At 44.8% G+C, this 25,372-nt stretch overlaps 1 protein-coding gene and 1 pseudogene across 1 annotated transcript; both read left to right on the forward strand.

The window, feature by feature from the left end:
* The first annotated feature begins 12,884 nt into the window (after positions 1–12,884).
* Positions 12,885–14,713, forward strand: LOC107519955 (C-C motif chemokine 2). The gene is made up of 3 exons (XM_016163224.2): positions 12,885–13,040; positions 13,758–13,875; positions 14,228–14,713. Exons 1-3 carry the CDS (start codon positions 12,965–12,967, stop codon positions 14,331–14,333), a joined length of 300 nt encoding a protein of 99 aa, XP_016018710.2. The 5' UTR covers positions 12,885–12,964; the 3' UTR covers positions 14,334–14,713.
* Positions 14,714–16,701: 1,988 nt separating this feature from the next.
* Positions 16,702–16,820, forward strand: LOC118604281 (annotated as a pseudogene).
* The last annotated feature ends 8,552 nt before the right edge of the window (positions 16,821–25,372 follow it).

Here is a 25,372-nt window from a genome sequence, read left to right on the forward strand (position 1 = left end):
ATGCCTCATTTTCCCTCGGTAGTGCTTCAAATGGCTGAAAGCCTGTCTATAAAGAGATCTGTGGCCAGTGTGTAACCCAGGGATATGACATTCTCCAAGCAACGTCTTTAATTTTAAAGGTATGAGGAGAAGTGACTGCAAGAGATTTATCCAGAATTCATGCTTGGAGATTCTGCAAATCCCTTACCAGAGGCACCTGGTATTCCAGGAACCTTGTAGTAGAGGAAAGACTTCTTTCCAGAAAAGGAGTCACAGACCTAAATTTCAGTCCTAGCCCTGGTCACTAATTTGCTGTGTGACTTTGAGCAAGACTCTGCCTTCTCTATGCTTCAAGATCTCCAACTGCAAAAGACGGATTGGGGACCATTGTCTCTTCCATGCCTTCTCATTCTCAACCTAGACATCCAATGCATGTGTCAACCAACCTTTTTACCTGTGGCTAAACCCACTGGTGGAAGGGTAGTCTCTTAAGCTGATAGTGAGTTAGGAACTCTGATCTCTAATCAGCATGGGGAGAAGACCACAAGCAAAAAGTGAGGATCTAGAGTCAGAGCTGCCTCTTGATTTCCCCCAAGGGTGTTGCTAAGAATCCCGCAGCCCCCAACAAGGTGGAAGACCTGTTTGCTTTGCAAAATGCAAATAATAGGGCAGAGAAAGGCCCTATTTCTGGCTTTATTTTTCATAGAAGGCCTAGAAACTAATATCACTCCTGGAAAATTGGTATCATCTTTCAAAATGGGATGTCTGATGTAATTGAAACTGCCAGTTTAGATGATGACAAGTCCCCGGAGATATAAATGAAATGAAAGGGGAAAAAATGGAGAACTAGAAAAAAGCAACTCTAAGAAAAAATGAACAGCAGAAGCTGATGATCAGAAAGGGAACCAGAGTCTGTATATTTGGCCCAGAGCAGTGAAGATAACAATTACATTGCAAAACACATTTGAGAAGCAGGAAAGAAAAGGATGTGGTCTTGGCCGACGTGTGAGAGCAGACCTTACTGCAGACCTCACTGGGTTTCAAATCTGGGTGCCTGGACAACGCTTTCTTGCCAAGAAGCATGGCAAAGCAGTATTGGAAAGTTCAAACAGGGCTGGTTGTAGATGCAGAACACCTGCTTTCCAATCCTTTCTCCATCACCTTCTTGCATTTAACCTTGGGCAGGTTATTTGACCTCTCTATATGATGGCATGATTGTCCCTGACCTGCTTGTTCTACAGTACTATTATGGGTATGAAGTAAAATAATGCAAATAGTTGGCTATGAGCCTGAAGTCTGGTGTCCCTTCCAATGGGGAATTTCCAAAACTGAGGTATTTCCTTCCTTTGCAGCTGCCTTGACAGTGAAGAAGTGATAGAACAAATGAAACTCAGAATTATAAAGACATTCAGAGATTTATCATTTCCCTTCTGCAGAGGAGAGCCCAAGATAGCCAACCACTGAGCCAAGGTATTACAGCGAGTCAGTGAGAAGGGTAAGTTTATTGAGTGAATGCTCAATGCAGCTCAGACACAGTCAAACTACAGTCAAAAATCAGGAGCCAGATTTTTTTTTCAGATTTTGACCCCTTTGTTTAGCTGAGGTCTAACCATTCTCAGGCTCTTCATTCATTCATTCAGTAAATATATGCCTAGTATAGAGCTCATGTCTAGTAATTAAGTTATTAATTACTGCTTGTTAAGTGAAAAAATAAATGAAAGGTGAATGAATGAATGAATGAATGAATGAATGTCAGCCCTGTCCTAGGTGCTGAGATAGAGTCAAAGAAGAATAGGTAGTTCCTGCCTATACTTAGTAATAGTATGGTGAAGACATACACATAACTAACCTTTAAAATACAGAGTGCAATCAAGTATTGTAAACAGGAAAGTGCAGAATTTTAAGGGAAGACAAAGGATTGTGTGTTTGGAAAGACTTCTTGGAGACGGTCCAGCTTTCTTTCCAGAAAAAAGAAACCATGCATGCAAGGGCTGCGTTCTGGGAAAGACGAGCCAATTGGTGTTACTACAGTCAAGGGTATTTTAAAAGAGTGATTCCTGAGTGATATATAGCCTAAATGGTATGCTGGAGCCTCTTGATGGCCATACTAAAGAATTCAACTCCAAAAAGTAGATAGAGAGAGCTACTGGAACATCTTTAGCAAATCACATTGATGGTTTGGGATAGATAAACTTTCTATTAGTACAGAGGATGAACTGGATGGTAGAGCTTCTCTTGCAAGAAATCACATTCAAATGTTTTAATAGAACTCAGACTGAGACAGTGTCATTTGGGATGAGGAAGAGGAAATAAATACATGAGACACTCCAAAAGTGCAGGGTCAGATCTTAGTGATAAACTGGATGTGAAAGGACATGGAGAGAAAAATCTAAAACTGGCTCTCTGCTTTCTAGCTTGGCCATCAGGGTAAGTAGGCATCTGAGTTCTCAGTAGAAGAAACAGATCTAGGAGTAGCATGATGAGACCAGGGACTGTGGATCAGGATTTATCTACATTCCTTACACTCAGCATGGTACCTGGCAAAGTAGGCACACACAGTATGAACATCAAGGGATGGTTTGAAGAACTTTGAAAACCCTCCTCAAAAATTCTCCGTACATTCTCCCACCTAAAGTGACCCCTAAATGAATAAACTAACAATAATGTGCTTCTTTATGCAAATACAACTTAAACATCAGTCCTATACTACATCTTCCAACCACCTAATTCCTCAAAGCCCTCTAAGGTAGAAATTTTCATCTGTCACAGGGGTTTATTATATCTAGGTTGAAAGATGGAAAGAAAGAAAGAAAGAAAGAAAGAAAGAAAGAAAGAAAGAAAGCAAGAAACAAGAAAGAAGAGAGGTGGGAAAAGGAGAAACACAATCAAGAAAGAATGAATTTCTTGAAGTTGAGTGTTATTCAGGTATAAATGACCAGTGGATAGATAGAAACACCAGTCTAGAGCTCAACTAAAGAGTATCTTGCTGGATAATGAGAGTTTAAATGTGGGAGTCCATAAGAAAAAGAGTATAGACCTAGGATAAAAATTCTATTATAACAGGGGCCAGACAGATAAGAGAGTAAAAGGAGCCAAGAAATAGATAGTGGAGAGATTGTGGAGGAGAAAAGAGAAAGGTAGTCTCTGGTAAACCTGTGATAATGAGCTTCATCCAAAGGGATGGGCAACCAGTTTGCAAATCCTTGTGACCAGTGAGAGCAAAAGTATGAATCCTTAGAGAAGACCAGTATTTAGGAATGAACGCAGAAATCAGTGAATACAGTAGAAAAAAGAAGAAGCAGAGAGTAATTGAAAAAATAACAGAGCCTAGACACAATAGAGGAGCGGATTTTCTGAAAGAGGGGGTTGTGACAGTGATAACTTGGCAGTAATTTCACATTAAATCAAGTTATGAAAAATTTTTTATATTAAGCAATGAGGAGGTCACTAAAGAGACCATACAAAATTCAGCTGAGTGATGGATGTAAAAAGTACACAGCAGCAAATTAAAGGATTAGTTGTGGGTGTGAATGTAGAGAACACAACTAAACATGAATTATTCAAGAATTGCAATAATTTTTCCCATGAAAAGAAAGTAAGAGAGAAGAGAGTAACTGCTTGAGGGAAGAAGGGGTTATAGAAAATACTTTTTCTTTTTTTTAACAATGAAGAAGACTTGAGCATGTTGGTTGGAAGAAGGAAAAGGAAGAGTGGAAAGAGGGAGATAGAAGAGGCATGGAATTAATGGAGAATGCCAGGTTCTGGAAAAGGCTGTGGGAGATTAAGGATATAGATTGATCAGTGATCCTCAATAAGAGAAATCAGCTCTTCTTCTAAAGCAGGAGAGAAGAGATTTGATAACATGAAGATGGATTTAAGTTTTGATACGGGCATGGGGGTGAGCCTTGAGGGAATGTCATAGTCCCTGCTTTTAATGGGGAATATATTGTCTCACAAGAGTGCTGAAGCCTGAGGCTAGAGCAAGAGATGGAAGGGAATGGTGAAGGTTTGGAATGCTACTGTGGAGTACAGCAGAAAGAAATAATTAGGATAAATGAAAGGATTGCTGGCGTAGTCATCAGGGGGAGCAGGACTTTCAGAAATCTTGATATCCTAGGAGTGATCAAGAATAAGGGGGTTGATCAGATGATTTAGGCACTGGCAAGTGAGGAGACAAAATCAGAGACATGAAGAATCACTATGGTGGTGAGATGTGACCAACACCAGGTGGGTCTAGGAAGGAAAGGAAGCCAGGTAAAAAGCGAGGGACCTAGAGGAGTTGACATAGATATAGAGCTGACATGGTAGATATAGAGTTACTGAAAAGGAAGGAAGTGAAAGGCTGTGGTCAAAGAAATGGATTACTAAGTCGAATGCCATGAAATGGAGAAGTTCGGGAAGATGACAAAATCTAGAGAGTGGCCGCGGAGTAGTAGCTGCGATGAATTCATTTGAAGAGAGACCCAGAGGATGTTAGAGAACTTCCCTATTAGTTCATTTGCATACCCTAAACTTTTCCTTCCCTTAACCTTCCACCTCTTTACCAAGCCTTACTCAGGGGATGGAAGTCATCTTAAAAGATAATCTTCAGGATGAAGGGAAAGGAAAATAACCAGGAGAAGGAAGCATAAAGAACACTGGCCTTCGAAGGAAAAACCTGAATTCCAATCCCAGCAATCCTACTTCCCAGCTTCTTTGTCCTTGAACAAGTCAACCTCTAAGCCTCAATTTCCCCATCTGTAAAACGAAATGATAATACCAGTTTCACCTTCATTACAATGCTCTTATTAGATTCACAGGACTTAATGAATTCCTAAAGCATACACAAGAAATTAAATTGTAAGTACCTTAATTTTGAAACCTTACCTAATTAACTGCACACAAGTTCTAGAAAGCATTCAATTAATACCTAAAATTAATGTTTATCATCATCATGAAATCAGAATTATATAATGAGAAATCTTGTCATAAATTTGGAATGAAAGTACATCCTAAATATATTGGGAATGAAGTGGGGAAAAGGAAGCGGACACATGATGTGCTTGAGCAGTGAACTGTCCACAATGAAGAAATGTGGATGTATAACTGATATAGTCCCTTTTGTTAGCTCGGGGCACAAGTGGGTCAGACCTCTTTTATTATGCTCAGTTAATCACTGGCACCCCGAGTTGTCTAGATTAGGAGGAAATCTAATCGTTCATGCTTAAATGCCCTCTCCCAACTTCCTCACAGTGCCCAAGAACCTTGGGGACCTATTCATTCCAGCTGACAAATCCTGCTGCTAAATTTCCAGCAAAGTGAGAGCTGGTTGATCTGACCCAGTAATCAGTGACCAGGGTTCCTGGCTGCCATTGCTTCTGTCACTGACTCGAGTGTTAACTATAGATAACTGAACACACACCGCCCAAAGTATTCCCCTGTTCCTTGCTCTAATAATGCCCCCTTCAGTCTTGGCCAAGATGCCACCTTGGTTTCCCAAGGTTGCAGAGTGTTCAGTTTAAACTCACAGGTTTGGCCATTGCCCTCGAAGCATGACTGCTGCATCCATATGGAGGATCCCAAAGGTCTTCCCCCCTAAGCCCTCGCTCCTTGACTTCTCAGCCTGGGTTGGGACTCAGACTGCAATCTAGTAAGAACCTCCTCAGACTTTTAAAGAGTGTCTAGTAATTTTGGACTCAGAAGAAAGGTCCTCAATTCCTCTTCCCTTAGGATGTCTCTTGGTCCTTAGCAAATGTCTGGTCCATTTCTTCCCATGTGTCCAGCTTTGCATACTAAGGGGTGTGAGGAGAAGCAGTCTTCTCTTTGGCCATCAAAAGGTCTTCCCTCCCTCCACAACAATGAGTGCCTATTTAAAATGCGTGTCGACTTCTACTGCCTCAGTAAGATTTCTCTAAACAAAAAATTGTTTCCCCTAGGGAAAAATGTAGTTGGCAGTCTCACTGGAAAATGTCGTGATGTATAATCAGGTACTTCCCACAACACATACGCATGCATACTCACAGCTCGTCGGCACTGATTTAAGAGTGCAATAAAATTCTGGGCACTTTCTTTTTCCCATTTTAAATTAAGCAGGGCAGGGATTTTCAACTCTATGGCCCCTCTAGTTCTGATTCTCCCCAGCTCAATCCATTCATTCATCACATATCTGTTGAGTACCTATTGCTAGGTAGTAACACTGGGATGCAGGAGTGAACTACACAGACAGACATTCCTGCCCTCGATCATGTCTAACTCCTGCATGCCTGCCTATCCCACCCCATTGTAAATAGCTCCAATAGTTTGTAAAGTTTCTCTCATTACTCCAGCTATATTTTTAAGCAATAAATAAGTTGTAGGGTTGAATTATTTGGTCATACTTTAAGTCCTTGTGTCTAAATCAGAAAAGATGGGTGTGCTTTGCAAAACCGTTTTCTCCAACTTCCTCCCCTCCCCTAGACAAACTCCATCTGCATTCTCATTTGGACTCACTCTCAGACTCTAATTTATAGTAAATGCAGGAGGAGCTTTTGAATGGAACCAGTGCTTTGCAACCTGGGGCTCCACCAGGAAACCAGCTGAAAACTAAACGAGCACAGAAAGGGCTATTCTGGGCAGCTGAAATTTCCCTTTTTCAGTATGCAATATTTTGCAACCAAGAGAGAGAAACAGATGACTTGCAAAGAAGGATCCATGGCGCCCCTGAAAACCACGCTCTGCTGGTGCCTCCTCACTATCCCTCCAGCACTGCCACTATCTCTCCCCCAAATAGGAGAAATGGGGAACTCAGGAAACCAAAAGTCTTGCTTCCCAACTCATTTCCCTGTCTGCTGTCAGTGGTACTGTTAAACCATCCCACAATTCAGATATTTGGGGGAAATGACTTGGGATTCTTGGACTGTTCATAGATTCAAACAATATTTATTGAGAACCTGCTATATGAAAGACACCAGGCACTGGGACCCAGCGTGGGCAAGAGCCATGCAAAGAGATGGAGTATGGAGAGTTCAAGAAGCAGAGAATGAAGGTAAGGGTAACGCGAGGTTTAGAGGTGGACAAAGGCCTGCCAGAATGTGGATGTCGGGTGAGAGCTGGCTGCTGTGTGAGGTGCTGAGGCCCTAACTCAATTCTGAGGCTGCCCTCTGTGACTCCTCATTTTTTGTCAGCCCCCGAAGGCTCTTTCTGTGTCCACAGCAGACAAGAAAGCAGGGATGAGGAAGAGCTTAAAAGGTTTAAACTTCACTACATTATCTAACATAGATGCCGAATAAACTTTCATAGCAAGAAATAAGGGTGGAGGCTTGGGCAGTGCATTGGGGACATACGAATCTTCTACCTGGGACTGGCTGCATGCACCCCGAAACTGTCTGGAGACCAGCTTGCTTAAGACCTTAGAGTGGCACAATTATTTACATGTTGCTTACAAAGCACCCTTGGTGTATTATTTCATCCAAGTCTCATGACAATATTAGGAACAGCTGTTTTACTAATCACACTTCACAGAAGAGGCCCAAAGAAGCCAACTGACCTGAGAAATGCCAAACAGCTCATTAGAGGCAGAGCCAGGCATCTGGCCCTAGTATTCTGACATCATCTGGAGCTCTTTCTACGATTCCAGGCTGCCTTTCCTTTCTATCCTCTCGTCTCTTATTCTTTCTCCTCTTTTCCTTTCTTCTTTTCTGCCTGTGTCTTTTTCTTGTTCATGTCACCCAGCCCAGCCAGCATAGCCTCTACTTCATGTACCCTATAGTTTATCCCAGGGGTACCTAAAAACACACTGGCAGTCATCTGAGAGTGGAAAGAGAACTTAGAAAAAATATAGCTTCACATAGTAAAATTACAGATTGTGATTCAGCCAGTCTGGGGTAAAGACTAAAATTCTCCATTCTTGATAAGTTCATTGGTACTGAACTATTTGGAGGTCATAAATGCCTTTACTGATCTAATAGAGGTGATAGACCCTCTCTCCAGAAAAATCCACAATCACATAAATGAAGAAGACTACTCCAAATGGTTCTTGAATCCTCGCCAAGAGCCACAGACAGGAACCCTGGCCTAGACAAAATTAACTGCTCACTTTTTCTCACCTCTGACAAGCATTTCCCATGCTGAATCCTTTTAAGGTTGATCTAGTGGGACCCTGGACCAGAATTGTCAGCAGAGCCTGGGAGCTGCTTAGAAACACAGGATCTCAGGCTCATCAAGACCTGCTAAATCAGAATCTGTACTTTAACAAACTCCCAAGAGGATGTACGAGCTCTTTAAAATGCAATCTCTATAAGGTTGCTTCAAAATGAGCTCCTTCTCTACCGAATAATCAGCCAAGGTTCCAAATCTACCAACCCTTGAGCCCATCTTAAATTTACCACCATGAAGACTTCCCTGAGCCCCTTAGCTGGGTCTTTCAGAGCTCTGCATCTCTCCTACTACTGCAATAATTTTGTGTTACTTGAGTTTCTCTCAGGTGGACTCAGCACAGGTACTATAATAAGGATTTGATGAAAAGCTGTCAAAAACAGTGTTTCTCTGTCTCCATCTCCTGCTCTCCATGATCTCTGTTTCCCTAAGACATCTCCAGTTCAGTGCCTTCATGGGGTACCTCAAATGTGCTCACCAGTCCCCTTGACCCCTTCATCTCACTACTCGGGCCACCTTGGGCAACACATACCCCAGGTGAGGAAAGTGGCTTCTCCCTTGCTTTGCTGCTCTTGGCTGTAGTCTATCGAGGAAACTGTGGAGTGCCTCACACTGCCGTTAACCTAGCAGTTTATTCAGATTCAACTCCCTCACCCACAGCAGCACACTCACCATAGCGCTTCAGTGCTCGTCTATGAGGGCCAGCCCAGAAGACAGCCTTAGGGACAAGCCCCCACTTGGCCGAAACACCACTCACCACCCCCAACCAACCAAGGCCGTGGCAAGTGATTCTTCCCTTTCGCTTCCCATAACTCTCTATCCCTACCACTGCTCCCTCCCATACCCTTGGCTGCTTCAAGCAAATAGATGTAGGGGACATCCATCCCAGAACAAAGGAAATGCCAGATTCCTGGGGTGACCACACTGCTCAGGTTTATTCATAAACTCAGTCCTACTTCCTATGGAATCTTACTTTATCATCTCCTCTGGAAAGCACGCTTCATATCTAGTTCAATTATGACCCTCGCCCCCAGTCGCCTACCTTAGGCTCTGCACAGAGTAGATGCTGACTGCATAAGTGTTGTAGTAAGGAGCTTGTGCAGTGTGTAAAACAGAATGCTACACCGAGAGCCCAGAAATGAACAAACTACCACATGTGTTTTCTAGTCATGTGCCTCTTCCATGTGTCTACTAGTCGCCTCGGGCCTGTCACTGACTCTTTCTTGACTTCAGTTTCCCCATCAGTGAAATAGGAAGATGACCTCTAAGGTTTTGTTCATATCTGATATTCTGGGTAAGAGTAAAGAATGAATTTCTAGTCTTTAAAAGGCAAAGGATTACAGAATAGGGGAAAGAGGCTCCTGTCTACCTAGAGCTCATAACTACCCTGGAGAATAGGAGAGGCTGAAGGAGAGACATGGGGAAGTCGTCTAAAAAAGACCTGATGGGTCTCAGTCAAGGGCCTGTGGGGGGTGGGGGCAGCGTCCACAAACAGATGAAGGCTGCGCGAGATGGGGAAGGGGAGCAAGTGACCTTCTGAGGGTGAGGTGCGGGCTTCTAATATTTCTAGAAAGCTCACTCTTAGTTTCCCCTTTCTTCACCCCTAACACTGAGTGAGAGTCTTGGGCGATGACAAAGGCCCACGTGTAGGATGCTGGTTAGGGGGCGCGGCAGCCCACTGAGAGGAAGGAAGAAAGGATTATTCACCAAAAAGAACATTTTCATTTCTCATCTAAGATTTGATAAAAAAGGGGGCCCCAAGGGGCCTGGGGATTCTAGGGAGCAGCAAAACTTTGGCTCTGCCTCCCACGCCCTTTGCCTGGCTGTTTCATCCCTGGGCAGCCTTAGACCGTGTGCGATGTTCCTGGCCCCACGCCCGGAATCTGGAATGCAGACTCCCTCAAGCAGATTCTCTTTCACAGGATCTGGGAACTTCCAAAGCTGCCTCAGAGAGGGAATTTCCACTAATTTCTCCCACACTGCGGCTGACCTGCCAGCTGAGGAGGGCATCTCTTCTTGACAGAGCAGAAGTGGGAGGGAGATGGCCGTCCCTTTCCGGAGACTTTCTCTTCTGATTCACACCCTTTCACCTTTGATCTGTTTACTATCTGACATGGCAATGGCCAAGTCACTTTCCAAAAATGATGATTTCTCTCTGAGGTAGAGACATAGCTTCACATACTCAGAAGTCTGTCTAAATACTCAGAAAAGCCAATAAGCTTTTCAGTGTGACCACAGGCTGATTGGCCTTCCTCTCTAGAATATGGCTTCCTCACATAACAAGAGGAGATTGAAGTACACGATGCCTACAGGTCCTCTGATTCCAAGATGCTAGAAGTGATAGTAATGTGACCGAACCAGGAAAGAATACAGTGGATGCTTTAACGATGTTGGAGTTACCACTCCCTCCCATGCAGTTGAAAATCCACGTATAACTCGTGACTCCCCAAAAACTTAACTACTAATATCCTACTATTGACAGTAAGCCTTGCCAACAATATAAAGTCGATGAACATATATTCTGTAAGTTATAAGTATTATAAACTATAATCTTACAATAAAGTAAGCTAGAGAAAAGAACACGTTATTAAGGAAACATAAAAAAGAGAAAATATATTTATAGTATTTATTGGGGAAAAAAAAACCAAACTTGTATAAGTGGGCTTGCACAGCTCAAAGACCTCCACAGCTTTAACTGGTTGACGTAGACAGGAACCAAAGAATGATTCCCTGCATTCCACAGGGAAACAGGATGTAATCCTAAATCCATGGAATAGGACACTAATAGATTAGGGAGGGGTTCCATTAATATGAGGAAAAACTTCTTGGAAGTTTAGGTGAAAGTGTCTGGAATAACTTGTGAAAGTACACAGACCTCATTCCTGAAAATATTTTACTCATTCAAAGTGAATGAATTAAGCCATGGTAGAGAGCACTGAGCCAAACACAGTGCAGAATGAAAATAAGGCTTTGAGAGAGGTATAAGCAAAGCAGTGTGCAAGTCGATTTGTCCTCTGTCATTCTGTCTTTTTGGAACGATATCCAAGAATCTGGAATGGCCTCTCTGTAGATTCTTTGCTCTCCGATTCTCTAGGAAACCAATATCCAGCATAAGCCATTAAGCCTGTTGTCTGGGAGCAGGGCTTCAGGAATGAAAGTGTCTCAGAAGGGAATCTCAGCCCCATCAGCGAGTACCTGAAAGATGCTGGACAAGTTACACTTAACTTCAGTTTCCACCAAAGAAAGTTGGGCTGTTTGGAGGATGAATGAAACAATGCTGGAAAGCACCTCGGCACCGTGCCTGACCCTCAGTAAGCCCTCAGGAATGCCAGTTATTCATTTCTTCACAATTACTGACCACTTACTTCTGACCAGACATAGTCATTTGTTCAATATGATCCATTCCTTATTACCAACATAGTGATTGTCAGGTGTGTCTTCCAAGAAGCTCTGCACATTTTCTAGACATTGTCTCAATGACCTTTTAATAAAGAAAGGTCGCTAGATCCTTCCATGCCCACTGGGCAGAGGCAAAGCAAGACTCAGAAGCATGAGGCAATAGAATGCGGAATTCAAGAGGCCTGAATTTCAGGACTGGCTCAGCCGCTAACATGCCTCGAGGAATCCTGTCAAATTTGTAAAAGGTAAGAGTTCACTGAAATGAATTCTAAGATCTTTTGGGGTTTTATTATCATGATTCCGTGGTCTCTGAGGAAATCTACGGCAGAGCTGCGGCATGAAGGCATTCTAATTCCCATCATACTGTTCCTTTGCTCACTCATGCTCCCTGGGGATCCAGAAAGAAGCTGGGATAACAGCCACCATAGCAGGACACAATCCTTGCCCACTGCCACTTGCTGTGCTAACCATAGGCTCCAAAGGCATAGTAACTTGACCACAAGGAATGTGTCTTATTGTTCAGGTGTCTGCTATTTGGGAAGATACTGAGAACAGATATATAACCAGGCAGACAGTTGAAGGGCATATGCACATTTCATCCAGAACTATGTCATAGTGGTGACAGCACAGATACCGGGTTCTGCTTCGGGGAACTTAAGCAGGTTACTTAACCCCTCTGTGCCCTCTGGGTTGTCTGGTCTATAGAACAGGAATTAACAATACTAGATGGAGTTGGAGAATTGAAAGATTAGCATTTGTAGAGGGCTTAGAATACGCCTGGCACAGAGTAAGCACCATACGAGTATCATGTGGATATTTATTTTGTAGCACTACAGGGCTTCTTCCAAGAATCCAGTGATTCTTAAAATTCAATTCTATGGTTACAAAATCCTATAGTTCTGCTAAGCTTCAATCACCAACTGCATTTTAAAGAAAAAGTGGATTTAATATGCTTTTGACTTCAGGGCACCCTCCCGGCTTGAAGGCCCCTTGAAGGTGGGCTGGGAGGTGAGTCCTGAGATGCTTTCCTTTCACCTTTGACCTCTGCTTCCTTGTTTCTTTTCTTTTTGCAGAATTTTCACTTCAGAGAAAGCAGAACTCTTAAAAATAATCCACTTAGTTCATGTTTGTGGTCGCTCTAGATATAAGTGTGCTCCGCCACTCCACCCTGCCCCCCCCCCCCCCCCACGCCATACGCTTCTTTTGGTCTCAGCAATGAATGGAAAAAGTGCCCAGTCCCAGCCCAGTTTCTCTTCCCTGCTTCCTGGAAACCTCCCACGGTGCTACCCTTGCTCAGCACATTGAAGATTCGACTTAGTCATTCATTAAGGAGGATGTCGTCTCGGGCCAAGCATTGCTCCACCCACTTGGCTTTCAATAAAAAGCAAGCAGAGAGGCCAGAGGAGCAGAGAGCTGGAGGCGAACTCAGAAACCAACAACTCACACACCGAAGCTCTCGTCCTCACTCTCCACCATGAAGGTCTCCGCAGCACTTCTGTGCCTGTTGCTCACCATGGCCGCTTTCAGCACCCAGGTGCTTGCTCAGCCAGGTAAGCCCCTTCCTTATTTCCCTTTGAGGCATATCACCCCATCTCAGGGTTATCATTGGCCATTAGAGCAGGTTTACCCACAGCCTCACTTTAGCAAATGCTTTTGCACAGTCAGGAAACTCAGAGGAGAATAGAGAGTGAGCCTGATCACACAGCTGCTCCTGGGAAGAGCCTGGGTGAGAAATCCATCTGTGAACCCCAAATCCAGCTCCTTCTAGGACTCCAGCTCTGGAAGCACACCCTCAGTGCAGTCACTGCCCAGCTCCTTTCAGCAGTGTTAGGTGACTGGAATGATCAAAGAGAGGGGGCCTCTGGTGGTAGGTGTGCAGGGTATTTCCAGATACAGTGGAAGGAGAGGAGGAGACCCAGAATCTGGACTGTGCTTCTTGAGTCCAACTTCCAGAGATATGGCTCGGCAGAGGCAGTGGCTATCAAGGAAATTCGTGAACAAGCATAGATTTCTTGGAGCTTAAAGGGTCACCCATAACTGGAGTCCTCAAACTGATTTTCCCTAACCCTGATCATTTGGATTATTAGATCTTTCTAATAACACTTCCAGGAGTAAGGTAGTTTTAACAGCTACCCCGCCCTTCTATTTGTTATCAGTGCTGTATACCCATTTTACAGAACAGAAAACTGAGTCAGTATACCATTGTAGCTCTGAGGTATAGGCAGAACACCTCATACTAAATGCTCTTTTCTTTGTTCTATTTCTAGATGGAATCGGTTCCGCAGTCACCTGCTGCTATAACTTCACCACTAAGAAGATCCCAAAGCAGAGGCTAGAGAACTACAGAACAATCACCAGTAGCAAGTGTTCCAAAGAAGCTGTGATGTGAGTTGAGCACAAAATTCCCCGCTGGTCCAGTTCTTCCTCAGAAAAAAAGGAAACATTACAATCTTACATTCAGAAAGTTATACCACCTAATCCAATATCCAAAGATGCCCAGTGGGAAAACTGAGGCCACGAGAAAGTTACTCCCAATATCACTCTCTGAGTGCTGATTCAGACCACACAAATTTCTTTAGCTTGAAGTTTCAACCGAGACATCTATAGGAGCAGGGTGCCCTGGGTTCCCTCCTTCTTCCTCCAGTTCTCATGGCAGCTCCTTAGGGTAGAGTGAGCTATACTGCTAGGCTGAAGTCTCAACAGAACTCCATCTAACTGTGCCCTGCTCTTCCCACAGCTTCAAGACCAAACGGGGCATAGAAGTCTGTGCTGACCCCAAAGAAGATTGGGTCAAGAATTCCATGAAGCACCTGAACGAGAAAACCCAAACTCCAAAGCCTTGAATACTCACTCCACAACCCAAGAATCTGAGCCTAATTTATTTTCTTCTGGCTTTCACTAAATGTTCTCTGATATTATTTTATTATATTTTCACAGAGTGTGAACTTTGTTTACATGATGCCTTAAGTAATGTTAATCTTATTTAAGTTATTGACGTTTTCATTTTTATCTTCCATGAATACTAGTATTTTTTAGATATGGAGACTTAAACAAATTGCTTTCTTCTGTGAACTCAAATTCCACCTTAGGATGGTGCGATGGTTCTTACAAAAATCATTAATGCAAACACTTGTCGTTTTAAATTCCAAGGTATTGCTAAAAATGTTATTGTGGAAATGTATATGATGTAACTATTGGACAATACATATATTTTTTTACAAAACCTGACCTTTTGTGTTTTCTCAAGGGAAATTCAATGGCTGCGTATCAGCTTGGTGATGAGGGAGGAGTGTGGTTTCAGAGGGTAGGGGTCCTGTTCTGAAAGAGTCAGAATGTGGATTTCCCTGGTCTTTTCCACTGGATGTGCTCATCTGAGTGCTTACAGAAGAATATTTATGGCAAGATCCAGTCAGGCATTCCACCACTACCCCTCCAGTCCCAGACACCACCTGCTCAGATGCCAACTACCCTTGATACCTTTTTAGCAAAAGCCCCACCCCTACTTCTTTTCTCATAGATTCTGAGCCCAGCCTACAATCACTCCCATAATATATTGTAACTGCCCCCTAACCAGGGTACCCACCCTCAATCTCTTTTCTTTCAATAATCCTTCAACTTGGAGTAATATAGATACTGCAGATATTGGGAAATCAGGGAGAGACTTAAATGACCATCAATAATATGGTTAGATTAGTATTTCATAAAGAGGATATGACTCCAATTTATTCTTGAGGAATGATGAGGTTTTTCTTTAAAAAAAATTATAAGATCATTAAAGAAATGAGAAAGAAGAGTGGAAGCAAGTATCTGAAGGTAAAAATTATGATGACATGTACATCAAATGGGAAGAAATATCAATCATATGGGAATTGGGCTCTATGTCTATGTCATGTGATGGGGAAGTTTAGAAAGAAAGGTTGAATAAAGGATCGTAATGCCAAATTGGGGAGTTAGTACTCAGCTTCATTGGTTAAAAGCAGATGTTGAAAATATTGGTCCACTGAAGAAGGATCTAACATGCTCAGAGGTTCAGAGGCGAGTTTCAGGAAATGTAACTTATTGGCTTCATGCAGACCTGGATAAGTAAGGACAGGGGAGAGGTTACTGCCATGGTCTAAGAGATGATGAGGGCCCAAATAGGGAGCCTTAGAGGCAGAACCGGAAAAGAATGAGCAAGTCAGGGTGAAATGTTGAGTGTTATAGATAGAGGAGAAGGACCTATGACCTAAGATACAGAAGCTTCTTCTTCAACCCACATTTTAAGGGGTCAACTTCCCAGAAAGTAGAATGTACTTTTCTCTATCACTATCCCCCTATCCCAGTTTCAGGGGGCCAGGATCATCCATTTAGATAGCTAGGTCTCTTTTTTCTCAATGTCCACTTAAAGTCTGAACTCCTTTGTATGGCACTTGACCTATCTCTGAGACATCTGACCCACTTAGATACAGTTTCTCCACTAAGAAAAGCAGGTACATTGCCCTATTGGATAAATTCTGCACGGTACTCACCTTCCCAACCTGGTGGGGAGTTGGTCACTGGGTCAAGCTGGGCCAGGCAGTGACTTTGGCAGCATGAAGTACAGGAGAGAACCTTGGCAGGCAAGAAGGACACTTGGGTTCTAATCCCAGAATTGGCACTGAGTCATTCTGTCGCTTAGGGTAGGTTGGGTATTCTGAGTCTTCATCAATAAAATAAGGAAGATAATGTGTTACATTAGGAATCCACTAGAAGACTTCAATTTCTATCAGCTGGACCTGAAGAGGAAAAGAAATGATTCTGCTTCTGTATTTTGAACTGGTCCAGAGCCCCTGATTCAGGCTGAGGGATTCCTACAAAGCTTCAAGTAATACTTACCAAAGTGCCCTGATACATCGGTCAGCAGATAACTTGTTAGCTTCTGTTTATGGAACTCGATGACCCTTGTGCCAGGTCCAATAGCCCTCCCTGCCTCTTCTCCTCTTCTCTAGTCTGCAGCTTTGATTGCCAATCAGGAGTAAATCTCATATTGCAATGGATGCCAAGGGGTCAAAAGGGAGTGGAGAGCAAACCAATGAGGCATCACCGTATAGTTTACTGAGTAGCAGGCTCTCTAATGCCAGGCAGATGGAGGTGGAGGGTCTGGAAGGAGGGGAGACCAAGAAAGGGGTGATTCAAGTGCTCAAGTCCCCAAATAACCTGTTCACATTCTCTTTTAAAACCACATATATTTAAGACTACAGCCATGCCACCCCGAACATGCCCTATCCTGTCTGATCTCGGAAGCTAAGCAGGGTCAGGACTGGTTAGTACTTAGATGGGAGACCACCTAGAAAGATCAGGGGCTGTAGGCATAAAATACATACATATGTACATACATACATACATACATATGTACATACATACATAATAAAATCACATCTATTCATTTTTAAGAAATCTTTAATTCACTTTTTTCCCTAAGCTAAGTTTGGGTTTCCTTGTTACTTGCCTGATGAAACTGTTAGAACAAAGCACTGGTAACAGACCCTGTTTCAGGAGAGAATATACCAAGTTTAATGTATTCATTTCCTGTTGCTGCCAACAGTCTATTCCAGGAAACACAGGCTTTTTCTATCATGCTCAAAATTCTTTCAGCCTCTGCCTATTGTCCAATTTCAAAGCTATTTTTACATTTTTTACTATTTGTTAAGTAACACCCTACTTACAAGATATGAAAATCTGTATTAGTTTCTTATTGCTACTCTAACGAATTACTTATAAACTTAATGGCTTAAAACAACACAAATGTATTATTTTAAGTTCTGGAGGTCAGAAGTCTAAAATGAGTCAGTTGGGTTGCATTCTTTCCGGAAACTCTAGGGCAGAATTCGTTTTCTTGCCTTTTCCAATTTATAGAGCTTCCTGCATTCCTTAGTTCATGGTTCCCTTTCCTCCATCTTCAAAGCTCTTAAAATCCTCTCTTTCGGACACTTACGCACATGCGCGCTCTCTCTCTCTCTCTCTCTCTCTCTCTCTCTCTCTCTCTCTCTCTTTCCCCCCCCCTCACTCCCCCTCCCCCACGCTCCACTCTACATCCTTATCTGCTTCTTCATCACATCTTGCCTCTGATTCTTATCCTCCTGTCTCCATCTTATGAGAACCTTTTCGACTACACTGGGTCTGTCTGGATCATTTAAGATAATCTCACCATCTCAAGATCCTTAAATTAATTACATCTGCAAAGTTCCTTTAGCCATGTCAGGTAACATATTACAGATTTCAGGGATTGGATTAGGATGTGGGCCTCTTTGGGAGGAGGGCATTATTCAGACTACCACTGCTCGAGACCAGGAAAAGGTTTACAATAGGTGGCTGAGCACTCTGACCTGGCCTTTGAGAACTGGACCTGGTTTGGTGTATAAATTCTGAGATAACTTTGTGCAAGCCACCTTTCATCGGTGGGCCTATAAGTTATAGACTTATTTTGTACATCACATAGTTCTTAATTTTCCTGTGCATTCAAGTCACCTGAGTCCCTTTCAAAACATCAGTACATCACCCACGGATTCACCTTAGGATATTGAAATGAGGGTGGGCTCTTCTTCCCATTCCTTCATTTTATGAGTACCCCAGGAGACCTGGATGCACATGAGTGTGGGGTCCTGTGTTCCTCAGTTCTCTCACATTTAGGATGCTGGGATTGCCAGCCAGTTCTGCAATCTCAGGCTTGGCCTTTTGTAGTGTGCTTCGTTCAGACCTGATTTTGTCAACTTATAAGTAGGAGTGAAAGGGAGTCCAGAAATTTAGGACCTTGGAGAGTTTGAAAATCCAACTGTCTCACCATCCCAAGCAGTGACATGGAATTTTTAAAAGGGTAGTGTGGTTTCAGGAAGAGAGCAAGTTAGAGTGTCCCATTCCCATTCAAGCATGGGATCATCAGCCTCCAAGAGAGGCATGGATAAGATGTGGAGAAAGCAGAGAAATCAGCCAAGAGCTATGCATAGGGAGGAAATTCGCATGTTGTTACTGGTATTTCAGAAAAGGCCTAGCAGCTTTTTGCTGAGGGAATTGTATTGCCAAGAAAATCAGAAGCCAAGACTGAAAAAGGTTTTGACATTTCCAGCTGTAAAGCAACTTTCAAATTTTCCATGAGCTAGAGACAAGCAATGACAGCCACCAAAGAAGGGCATGTTTACCAAGGAAGAGCCTGGCCAAAGGTAGATATAGAGATCTGAAACAAGGGAGCTCCTCCTGAGAGCAGGATCACACTTCCTGTTCCAGAAATGGGCTTTCACAATACCTACGCAGCATTGCTAGGTGTTTCCCAGTGAAAGTAGTGATTGTAATTCTATTGTTCCTATTCCACCAAGTACATGGGAGTGTCGAGGGCAGACAAACCATTCACTTTTTAATCATTCCGTCATCTTTTATTTGGAGGCGATAACATTCACTTCAATATGGCTTCATTATCTGGATTTTTTTTTTTTAATTTTCAGTTTTAAAAGCTGTGGTAAAAAAGAATACATAATGGCAGACTAGGTAAAAGCAGCGTTTGCCTCCTCCCAGGTCTTCATTGAAATTACAATCAAATTATAAAATAATCAACATGGATAATCACCTGAAGTCCAGCTGATTGTAACACAGAAGTCTGATAATATAAAGAAAGAGCCACATGGAAGCTGGTAGGAAGGGGAAAGTCATAAATCAGCCTGGACCCACGGGTGGTAGAGGAACACTGGGAGGGAGAGCTAGGTTGCAGAGGCTCCCCTGAAGGAGGAGGGATTTCTAGCCTCATTCAGGTGCTCCCTGGCCCAGGGAAGAAGAGTTTCCAAAAACTCTGACTATAAAAACCAGAGGAGATTGCGGCTGTCTGGGTGAGATGCAAGGAGACTGAAACCCTAGACGCCCTTTTGAAGGGCCCAGCACAGCCTCTCTCGCCTGCAGACACTTACCTGGGGCACCAGTGGTGGCTCAGAAGCTTGCGCAAGATTCATACTGGGAAAATCTGCATTACCTGGCTCCAGAACGATAACTAGACAGGCAGCCACCATTGTACCCGAGCTGGGCCTCCTACTGGGCAATCCACAGACCTTGCCAGCTTGACTGTGCAAACTCCTCTCACAGGGCCTTTAGGAAGTGCTGGCCTGAGGATATCAGCTCACCCTACCCAACTTGCAGATTGCCTGGGGCTTTTGTTGCTGGGTGGCTGCCACGCCCTGCACAGATTCAGGGCCAAACATTCTCTGCTGGCAGCCAGCGCTGTGAGCACACATTTTGGAGACAGTTTCAGGCAGATCACTGCTGCCAATGTGAACTTGGGCATATCTTGGGAATCTGTGGGCCAGTCCCAGACAATGGATCGTCTTGCTGTGATCTGCGATTTTCGTGGGAATGCACCAACGGTTACTGAAGTTGCAGCAAGACTGAGGCTGTATTGATCTGACTGCAATTGTCTCCCTGCAACCCCATCCCATTCAACCCACGAATTGCCCCAGGCTGCTCATTGACAGTCAACCACCCCCACCTTCCCCTCCCCATCCCCCTCATCTTCCAATCCACAAGGCAAACTTTGGCTAGCACAGGGCAGGCACTACAAGGAAATTTGCTGCAGGCAGATCTCTGCTGCATGCAAGTGCTGCAATATTACGTGAGGGGATTGCAGGCATCTGTGGGACCACCCCAAATGGCGGCTGGTCTCACTGCGATTTGTGACTATAGCAGGACTGTCCGGGCAGAGAAGTTGCAGCACAACTGAGGCCGTATTGGTCTGATGGCCCTGTCTCTCTGAGATCCCACTTCACCCAAGCCACAGAGTGCCTGCAGCCCATTGATGGGCAGCCTCCCCCCTACCCTGCTTTTCTCTGGGGTTGCACATTCTGCACAGGCAACAGACCTTGGCTAGCGCTGCGAACGCATACAGGGAAAACAATTGTGGGAAGACCACTGCTGCCTGTGGGCAGATCACAAGCTGCAATATCTCTTGAGGGATCGCAGGGGTCTAGGGGACCGCTCCAGACAGCAGCCTGTCTCCCTGTGATCTGTGACTACTGTGGGAATGTGCAGACATGGAAACTGCAGAAAACTGAAGCTATTGGCCTGACGGTCCCTGACCCCTTGAGCTCCTGCCCTATCCAATACACAAAGTGCCCACTGCACATTTAGCACATTCTACGCAGTCAACAAATCTCAGCCAACAAAGTGAGCAAAGTTCAGGGAGTACAGTGACGGGAAGATTACTGCTGCCAGCACGAGATACAGTGTCGCTTGGGCAGATCTCAGGGGTTTGGTGGGCCCATCACAGACGACAGTAGGTCACACAGTGATATCTGACTTTGGTGGGAGCCCGCAGTCCCAGAGCTGGCAGCGAATCTGGTGCTGTGTAGGCTTGACAGCCCCATGCCTCACTGAGATGACACCCCACCTAACCCACAAATTACCTGTGGCAAGTCTGATTCCAGGCAACCCAGTCCCATCCTGTGCTTTCCTTGGGTCATGAATTCAACAGCAAACAAAAGCACTCAGTTCATGTGGCCCACGCAAAGCCTGTACACCTGGGAGAAGCATTCGGTGGCGGGCCGCGAACTCATGCCCATGAACTTCGGTAATTTTTAAACAGAGCTTGGGTGTTTCCAGGCCTGAGGTGGGCAGCAGCTGACCTTGTTACAATTGGAAACTTGTGCAGATATTGCAGAATTCTCAAACGGAGAGGCGGGACACCAAGGCTATAAGCAGGAAGCAGCATTTGTCGATGCCGGCACCGGCTCGGCGGATTCTTATCCAAAGGCTGAGCTCCGATTGTAACATAACAGGCAGTTTTATACAGTCTTGTCATCCCTACACAGCTACAGATATAAGGAAGAACGTTAATGGGTTGGCAAGCTATGAAACAACTGATAGTTGGAGATGTTAGCTGAAGAGTCCTTTAGGTGGGGGAGGTAGTCGGGAATGAACTCCTTCGAGCAGGAAATGCCCTGCAGGGCCAGGCTGCCACATTCCTCACTTTGATGCTTGGACCCAGGATGGAGTCAGAGAGCATCATCTCCTTCTAACTTTTGGTTTAGAGGCTGGTACCTCCATAGCATAAGGACTTTTGCTGCAGTTTTATTGGCCCAATACTAGGAAGGAGCGGCTACTAGTTTAGGTCTGCGTGATTTAAAAATAGCATTCTTTTACATGGAGTTCTCCAATTTATGAGTGTATCCTAGAACCATCCAACCAAGACATTCTTCCCCTACCACTTCTGAGGAGAGGACCCAGCTCTGGGGTTGACCCTCTTCACGACGAGCCACTGTGTGGTTCCACTGGAAGAGGTAAAAGGCGTCTGGGCTAGCTCCCTTCCAAGGCCGATGCTCACTCATGAGTGCTCCTCCACAAACCCAGCATTTAGCGACACCAAGTTCATGGGCTGTCTGCTCAGCTAGGTCAATAAAGAAGTTCTTCCCTAGATTTTGGCCCAAGGTGGCCTTTAGCTGATCATAGATTTGTGGCCTTTGGGGCCTAGGAGACAGTGTAGGCTTAGAGGAGGTTGGATTATGCAGCCATTGGGCATTTGCTCTGGCTTTTCTGGGCCCTCTGCAGGGTAATGGACCTTTTCTCCGCTTGAGGTCCATCGCCAACACGCCCAAGTTTCCCCTAATTTTTCAGGCTCTTGGAAGGACTGGCCACTCTCAGATGTAACCTGTATGTACCCCATCCAATACTGGAATCCCTGATGAGTGCGGAGTGTGGTGTTTAGGGCACTCCCTTCGGGTAGGCCGGCTACGGAAGCGAAGCCGGTGGCAGTGACCCTATTCTGCACCTTTGTATGTAATGGGTACAAAGGGGGAGGAGGAGCGGGGAGACTGGCACCACACACGTGGCAGAATAGGTGGAGGAGGGAAAGAGTCTTTAGGGGTGCCAACCTGACAAGACATCGTCCTCAGGTTTTTGCCGCGCATAGCTTGGTCAGCTTCTGACCAATCCGGGGCTGACGTCTTACCCTTGGTCTGTCAGGGCTGCCGGTGTTTTCTTCCAAAGGGTTGCCTCAAGGGGCTCAGAAGAGTCTGGAACACATTCCTACTCTACAGCTGTGGGTTAAGTCTGCTGTGATGTATCCAGGGTGTTGTTTCAGCAATCTTAAGTGTAGTGGAGGCACACAAAATAACAGTAAAAGGGCCACTCCTCAGGGGTTTTAGGGCCTGAATGTTCCACTCCTTTACCTAAACAGAGTCTCCTGGCTTAAAGGAATGAACTTCAGTGGTTAAACTGACAGGAAACCTTTCCCTAACTCATTGATTGAGAGTCTGGAAGGTGGTCCCTAGGGCCTGAAGCTGTTGTTTCAGTCAATTCACTTATTTCCTTGAGGTCTCCTTGTAGTCCTTTGATGAGTGGGGGTGGTCGTCCATATAGGCTCTCATAGCGGGAGGTTCCCTTAGCAAAGGTTTTTCCTCATGGTGAAATGTAAGGTCGCCACAGCATATCCTTCAAGGTGTTCTCCACCCCTTAAAAAGCTGCCACCATCGGCGTAATATTCTACATCAGGGTCTTTGAGGGGCTGGTCTATCAAGTCAGGTCGGCTGGAAAACACTTTATTCATAACTTCAATGCAATCGTGGTCTGGCTGGCCAGGCCCAAAGGGTAGCAAGGCGGCTGGGGTCAAGGTTCGCACTACTTCTAAGCGGATGTGTGTATTCCCACACAGCATTCCTTGGTATCTGACCATCCAGGCATTGCTTAGCCAATGTTGTCCCTTTACACCAGTAATGTTATTACTGAATGTGGTACTAGAACTGTTAGTTCTGGCCCCATAGTCAGTTTGTCAGCCTCTGACACAAGGGGAGCCATGGCTGCGAGAGCTCACCAGCAGGGTGGCCTGCTCTGGGTAACAGACAGAGTTAAGCTGTTTGGAGAGATAAGCCACGGGACAGTGCCAAGATCCTAGTAGTTAAGACCCATACTGTGACGCCTGTGTGCTCATGTATGTACAGAAAGGAAGATTTGGTTAAGTCCGGGAGTCCTAGTCCGGAGGTGTTAGTGAGTGTCCATTTGATTTCATCAAAGATCTCTGTTGTGTAGATTCCCAGAGTAGGTGCTCTCATTCTTCCTTCTTTGTAGCTTCATAGAGGATTGGCCAGGATGGGGAAACTAAGTATCTAGCTTCTGCAGAAGCCAGCTGCTCCGAGGAATTCACGGATTTGTCGTCAGGTGGTAAGGACGGGAACTGAGCAGACCGTTTGTTTCCTTTCTGGACTGAGTTGGCATGGCCCTTGTGACAGATGGAATCTGAGGTATGTGACTCTTTCTTGGCAGATTTGAGCTTTTCTTTTAGAGACCTTGTAACCCGCTCCCCAGAGGAGACTGAGAAGTATAGATGCATTCCTTCCATGCATTCCTCATAGGTCTTTCCTGCTAAGAGGAGGTCATCATAGTGGAGCAACGTACAGCTGTGCTGGTTTGCCGGGAAGGCTTTTAAATCTGAGGCTACAGCAGCCACAGAGATGGTTGGAGAGGTTTTTGAATACCTGAGGTAGTCGTGTCCATGTCAACTGGCCCTTTTCTCTGTTTTCAGGGCTTTCCCATTGGAAGGCAAAGATTGGTTGACTCTGAGGAGCTAAGTAAATGTAGAAGAAGGCATCCTTGAGGTCCAGACAGGTGAAATAAGTTGCCTCAGTGGGGATGAAGCCTAGGAGGGTATATGGGTTGGGGACAACAGGGTTCAGGATGACAGTCCCCTGGTTGACTGCTCATAAATCTTGGCCTGCTCAGTATTCATTGGTCCCTGTCTTTTGAACCAGCAGGAGAGGTGTATTCCAGGATGATTGGCAGAGACAAAGAATTTCATACTTCAGAAGTCTCTCTAAGTGTTTTTGGATACCCACTTGTGCCTTATGGGGGATGAAATACTGTTTTTGGAGGACTGGCTCAGCTCCTGGTTTTAACTCCTCCACCAGTGGAGAATGTGCTGGGCCAGTCCTGGAGGGTTGTCTTCGGTTCACACTCCGAGCACCCTGAAGGGGAGTTCGGGTCTCCGTTGGGACTCTTCTATGAGACTGTAGAGGTGCCACTTCTCTCCTTGTGGAACTGTGAGTGACATGATCTTTGCTTCTGGCCTCCCCAAGGTTGGGGCTGCTTGGCCACATGTGCCAAAGGTAATTTGAGCCTGTAGGTTTCCTAAAAGATCTCATCCCATCAGTGCCATGGGGCAGTTGGGCAGATATAGGAATTCATGAATGACTTCTCGTCCTCCAAAGTTATACCGGTGGGGCTGCAGGAAGGGGTGACAGACTTGTCTTCCAGTTGCTCCTATAATGGTAGCTTGTCTTTGAGAAAGGGGGCTCATGGGCCAGTATCAACCACAAAGTCAATAGGTTGGCCCCCATCTGTCATTTGGACTATATATAGGCTTATGGGGGCCTAGCAGAATGGAGCCGGGTCTGGCTTAGTGCTGGCAACACAGGCTTTTTTCCCTTTAACTGACCTTGGGTGGGTACTAAGGCTCGGGCTAGGAGGACCCTACGGTTTTCCTCTAGGCAGAGTCTCAACCAAGGGGGTTGGGTAAGAACTACTGCCTCCTACGAATCTATATAAAGGAATTGGTCTGGGTGGCCAGGTTGACCATAAAGAAATGAGAGACTTTTGCAATGATTTCCTTGTCAAAGGCTCCCTCTGCTGGCTGTCCAATGCCAAAAGAGAGCCAGTGGATCTCACAAAGGGTAAGGAGTTTCTGTGGGGTGAGTTTAACTCCATAATCTCCTGAATAACCTTTTTTCAAATTCTTAAGCACACAACCTAAATGTGTTTGTTTATTCTGTTCTTCCACCCATGGTCAGTGACACACATGCACTCAGAGATTTCTTTCACTAGTCTCTGGCCGCTCCCCTCCCGGGGATCTTTCAGGTGCCTCTTAGCGATTGGTGGGTCAGTATAAACCCCCGACTCAGATCAC

This window comes from Rousettus aegyptiacus, unplaced genomic scaffold, assembly GCF_014176215.1.
Source record: "Rousettus aegyptiacus isolate mRouAeg1 unplaced genomic scaffold, mRouAeg1.p scaffold_m13_p_6, whole genome shotgun sequence".
NCBI classification, from domain to species: domain Eukaryota; kingdom Metazoa; phylum Chordata; class Mammalia; order Chiroptera; family Pteropodidae; genus Rousettus; species Rousettus aegyptiacus.